General features: G+C 38.9%; 1 protein-coding gene across 5 annotated transcripts in view; it reads right to left on the bottom strand.

The window, feature by feature from the left end:
- Positions 1-3,711: 3,711 nt before the first annotated feature.
- Positions 3,712-6,000, bottom strand: part of clip1a (CAP-GLY domain containing linker protein 1a) — a 160,354-nt gene continuing 158,065 nt past the window's right edge. For all 5 annotated transcript variants that reach the window (XM_073065546.1, XM_073065547.1, XM_073065550.1 and 2 more), the window contains 2 exons: positions 5,075-5,202; positions 3,712-4,477 (listed from right to left, as the gene is read on the bottom strand). In XM_073065546.1, coding sequence (XP_072921647.1) covers positions 4,249-4,477; positions 5,075-5,202 — 357 coding nt within the window. In that variant the 3' untranslated portion in view covers positions 3,712-4,248. The remainder of the gene's footprint in view (positions 4,478-5,074; positions 5,203-6,000) is intronic.

The following is a 6,000-nucleotide window of genomic DNA, read 5'->3' as shown; positions in this document are numbered from 1 at the left end:
TTTGAGATGCTCCAGGGGGCACTGCAGTCTCTCGAAAGGCTCTCCACTCTTCACAGACGGTGGATGTTCAGACTACAGACATGCTGACTATTCAGCACAATTCATGATTATCATTTGCTGGACCTACAGCATATTTGCCATCCATAATGCAGATCCAACATTAAAAAAGCACAGCACTTTTCAGCAAAAGGTTTCTATTTGGCTGCACTGGTTCTTTGGTATTTTTGAGCCAGAATAGTTGTAAAAAGACTGCAAGATTCAAGTGCAAACTGATTCCAGTATCATTTAATTTTCTGCAATAACTATAGCCTTAAAAGAAACATGTGCCTGTTGGCTTTGCCTATGAAACAGCTTACATCTCTAGAATGAATGCATTACCTTTGAATGTTTATGTCAAATGCTTCATTTACAGCTCTTAAGAGTTAGTTCTCTTTGGTGCAAGGATGCTATTTAAAATCTATTGAGTTTTGTTTTAAAGTTTGACAATCTTATTTTTGAATATTAAATAACAAACAAGACAGATTCAGCAATTTAAGGTTACTCACAGGCAGCGGATTGAGACCAATTAAAATACAGTTATAATCAGAATCAGGTTTAATATCACATGGATATGTCATGACATTTGTTGATTTGCAGCAGAACATAGTAATAAAATTATAAATTATAAGTATATACAAAAATTAAACAAATAGTGCAACAAGAGGGAAAAATACTGAGTAAGTTTTCATAGGTTCATTGTCCATTCAGAAATCTGAAGGCAGAAAGGAAGAAGTTGTTCCTGAAATGTTGAGCGTGTCTCTTCAGGCTCCTGTACCTCCTCCTTGATGTAAACAAAGAGAAGAGAGCATGTCCAGGTTGATGGGGGTCCTTAATGATGGATGCTGCCTTTTGAAGTTGTCGTGGATGCTGGGAAGGCTAGTGCCCATGATGGAGCTGGCTGAGTTTACAACTTTCTGTAGCGTTTTCTGATCCTGTGCAGCAACCCCTCCATACCAGATGGTATGGAGTTAGAATGCTCTCCAAGTTAAACATGTAGACACTTGCAAGTGTTGTTGGTGACATACCAATTCTCCTAAAACTCCTAATGAAATATAGCTGCTGTTGTGCCTTCTTTGTAACTACATCGATATGTTGGACCCAGGATAATCCTCAGAGACGTTGACATCCAGGAACTTGAAACAGCTCACCCTTTCCACTGCTGATGACCAGTTGATGTATGTTTAAAAAAAAGACAAATGTTCATCTGAATTAACTTGTTCAGGATATTAGGTGTTAAAATCCCAACTAGCTACGCTAAATTACAGATCAATTTTGACAACTTGCAACTCCCCATTTGTGATTAATATTATAGACTTAGAACACAAGGGTGATGGAATGATTGTGGTCTGTTTAGAAATGTACAACTATTTGTTCTGAATATTGAAGAGAAATTGGGGATAAAAGAATGTCTCCAGAGGAGATGCACATTTGTGAATTTAAACACTTTAAACATTACTTGTTTAGTTGAATATATGATTGACAAAGACACATTCTTAATTCCACCTGAGAACATCTCCCTCCTTAGGAAGGAGATAGCAAGCCAAGTGATGTGTTGTCATGACAACAAACATTCCCTCAATGTTAGGAAAACCAAAAAGCTGGTCATTGACTACAGGAAAGGTGGGGGGGGGGGGGGGTGTCGATGGACATGTTCCTATTTACATCAACAGCACTGAGCTCAGGAGGGCCGAGAGCTCCAAGTTCCTAGGAGAGAACATCACCAATTAACCTGTCCTACTCCAACCATGTAGATGCCAAGAGCAAGACAGTGTACCAGTGCCTCTGCTTCTTGACCCTCACCTCATATTCCTGTTTTAGTCGGTGCTGCTGAAGGCCAGCACCAACGTACTGATGGTTCCCAAAACAAGAACTATAACTAAATACTTTGTTAATAACCTTCTCGTCATAAAAAAAAACATGGTAAACAATGACCGCAAACAATGAAGAGGGAAATGAAGGTGAGGCTGAGTCAAGGGTCAGGGTCCATCCACCTAAACTGAGAGTGAGGTTTGATTGATCGAAGCGCCGGGCCAAAACGTGGTGTTGGGTCCAGGCCCATAATGCATCAACGCGACAAGGTCTGGGATTAGACACGAGGAACAACCCAAAGTTTGGACGATTTAAACACCAGGCCAGATTGATTGAAAAGGCAGAGTGTCAGGACCAGAGGCGAGGGTTGGTCTGGTTTTGTTCGTTACTTCATGATGTTTACTCCGCTCTGCGCTGCACTGAGGCTTTGCCTGTGGGCCTACTCCGGGCTTTGTGTCTGAGGACTCAGTTGCATTCTAAATGCTATTTGCTTACTTTTATTGTTTGCACAATCTCCAACCACCCCCCCCCCCCACCCCCCCCCCCCCCCGTCTTTGCAAATTGGGTGTTAAGTCTTTTTCTTAAATGGGTTTGGGTTCTTTTGGGTTTCTTGTTTTGCAGTTGCCTATAAGGAGCCGAATTTTAAGGTTGTATAATGTATACAAACTTTGATAATACTGTAAATGCGTTTTGAACCAATTTGTTTTTTTAATAAACAGAGAGAGAAAATCTGCAGATGCTGGAAACCTAAGCAACACACACAAAATGCTGGAGGAAAAAAAGTACAGTCTATGTTTCAGGCCAAGACCCTTTAGCAGGCAAACAGGGACTGTACTTTTTTTTTATCCCCCGCCCACACAGATGCTGCCTGGCCTGCCGAGTTCCTTCAGCGTTTTGTGTGTGCTGCTATTCAGATGCATCACAGCTCGGTATGTCAACTGCCCTGCCTGAGACTGCTCAGTTCAGCACATCACAGAAACCAGACTTCCTTCCATGGACTTCACACTTCGTCGGTAAAGCAGCCAGTATAACCAAGACCCCACCCACTCAAACATCCTCACTTCACCCCCTCCAATCAGGCCAAATGTTCAAAAGCCAGGAAGCACGTACCACCAGCTCAAAGACAGTTTGTATCCCATTGTTTTAAGGCTGTTGGACTCTCCACTGGTGCAATAAAATGGACTCAAATTCACAATCTACCTCACTATGGCTAAGTACCTTATTTTCTACCTGCATTGCACTTCCTCTGTAAGAATATTCTGCACTCCATTATTGTTTTAACTCGTACCACCTTGATGTTCTGATGTGAAGTGATTTCTATAGATGGCATGCAAAGTTTTCCCGCTGTGCCTTGGTAATGTGATAATAACATACCAATTTACCAATTTTTGAATGCTATATTTCTTGGTGAACAATGCTGTTGAGTACAAAATTCCAGGATATGAACCTGGAATAAATGGTGATAATATAGAACACGCGGAGCAAACGAGGACACCAACACAGTCACAGGGTCAGTGGGCAGACTTCACAAGAGACAGTAACCCTACCAGCCGTGCACACGCAGGAGTGGCCAGTCTGCGTACTTAGGGTGCTTTGCCTGGATGGTGTCAAGTTTGGTTACTGCTAGCTGGCACTGACTTCAGTTTTACCAGAGTTCCTTGATATCAGACTTTGGCCAAGGGCTGTCAGTCTTTGAGCTCTTTGTTTTATTTCTGGATGAATGCCGTTATGAGATCTGGAGCCACGAGGTTTTGGAGAAAGCCATACCAACTATACAGAAGCCAGCAATAAAAATCTTACAGATGGTGGAAAATATAATAGTTAGAAAATATAGAATTAAACAAACTGCATTGTATATAGCAATCAAAACATCAAAGGTAATAATTTATTAAAGTTGACACAGTACACACAGTGTTTGGGTTAATACTGTCTTTACATATAACCTTCTCCCTGCAACAATTTATAACACTATACATTCATTTCAATACCCAAATTTAGAAATGAAAGAAAAATATTCAACATATCCATATGTTGATTTCTGAGTAAATTACTTTGGCCAAAAATAAATCAAAGGTATATACAAGTTCATAAGCCTAATCTTCCAGACATATTTTACATTCAGTAAGAAATCAATATAATGTTCACACTCTTTATACAAACTCTGACGGTCAGGAGCAGAAAATTTCAAATGCTACAGTTTTGTACACTGAATCATAATTCAAGTTAGTCGTTCTGTAGAAGCTAAGGTTAGTTTATAGTGGTAAAGTGATAGATGGTGTTAGAACGATGTGCAGTGGAGGATAACGAAAGGCAAAAGATGATATTTAAGCAGAAATGAAAAACAAAAACTGGAACTCTACACAAACAAAATATACACCATATCTAGGGTGGAGTGGTGTATTAGAAGGTTTCGTCATCATTGCAGTTGTTCGTCCAATGCCCAAATACCTCACAGATGTCACAATAAGGGCGTTCGTCTTTTCTACTGCCATGGTAAGTAGAATGTGGAGGAAATTCAGACATCTGTGCTTGTTTGGGACAATCCTCGGTCTCATGGAGGTCAAAGCAATCGCATATGTCACAAAATAGACGTGGTGGTGGCTTCTTCTTTGTTTGTGTCCCATCCAAGCTGGAAGAAAATAATTGCACAGTAATCAAACTAGTCCTCAATTCTTCAGAAAATCCATAAATAAGGTCTCCATGCCCCTTGCTTGAAGTTGGAAATGTCAAGTTGATGGAGAAAGTATGAAAGGCTCACTTGATCTTTTTGTCTTGACAAGTGTGTACTTATTTTCTCCCCACCTTCCCTGGTACCTTAAAGTTATGCTAATTATTATTTTAATAAACTCTCTGCACAATTGTACAATTAAGTTATATCATTTGAATTAGTCATTATAAATTGAGCTACCAAAGTGGAGGTGGATCTTCAACACACTGCATTTTCAGGCAGCTACCTTTACAAATAACTGATTATAAAGCCTCTCATATCTGCTTTTTCTTTTATTTCCATACCCTTAGATATACCTTCCTGCTTCATAGACTTTTCCAAAGAAAAGTATCCCTCTCACAAATATGTGCCATTCTTGAAGCATATGTCAGGTAATGGAACATCTAGCTATCCTGACCTGTGACTCTACCTCTCAAAAGCTTAGATCAGGGAAGCCCCCAGTGAAATATGTATTGTGCCCGCTAAAGTTATAGACATTTAATAAGTATTTGAACTTACGTGCCAAAGTTGTTTACATCATCAGCAACATTGCCATTAAGGGATGCCTCAGCTAGTTTTTCTAGCTGCACTTTCAGTTGTTCATTCTTTTTTTGCAAATCCACAATCACAGAGTTCAGGAAATCAATCTGGAAATGAAATAAATTAAAGCATGAATAAAAAGGAATATGCACTTCCAATAATTATTATTGCCAGAATAGGAATGTGCAGGTTTAATTTAGAAAAGGGGACCCAAAACTAAATGAGAAAAGCACTCAAGAATCCTCCACAGTTAAGAATAGAAATATCCGAGAATACTAAACTTAATCATTTGGGGTTTGGCAGTTTATACCTTTTCTGACAATAAAGGTCAGACAGACTTCATAGACTTACAAAAAAGTTTGAACACTAAAACATGCATCAAATATGATTAGTGTTTGCATTGCAGTACAGTATAACATTTTGTTAAAAAAGTAACAAAACTAATAATTTACAAAATATGTAGTTATTAGCCATTAAAAAGGTTTGCAGGTGAACTTACGAGTTTGTTACAAACATATAGAAATTAAGCAGAAGCAGGAACAGACCATTCAGGTCCTTGTGCCTGCTCCACCATTCAATAAGACAACTGCTGATCTTTTACCAACCCATATAGCTAGATTCCCTTAAATATCTGAAACATGATCAAGTTTTAAACATACATATTAGTAGCACATTTTTTTCAGTTTTGAATTGAATCATGCAATTATTTCAATGTGCAAACTTGATTAGATGCAGGTAAAATAACAATTAAGTCATAGCTGTTGTTTTCTTTACAACACTGCAGTACATTTATATTTTGTGGAATGATGGATAGGAAGATCCATTTTATTGTGATTAATAAAGGCCAACAGGCAGGGTTTTTCATGGGACAGTCCGACAAGATGCCCCTAGGAAATGTTTTTAAG

This window comes from Hemitrygon akajei, chromosome 14 (assembly GCF_048418815.1).
Source record: "Hemitrygon akajei chromosome 14, sHemAka1.3, whole genome shotgun sequence".
Classification (NCBI taxonomy): Eukaryota; Metazoa; Chordata; class Chondrichthyes; order Myliobatiformes; family Dasyatidae; genus Hemitrygon; species Hemitrygon akajei.
Note: the sequence above shows the minus strand (reverse complement) of the source record. Positions and strands in the feature narration are given on the sequence as shown.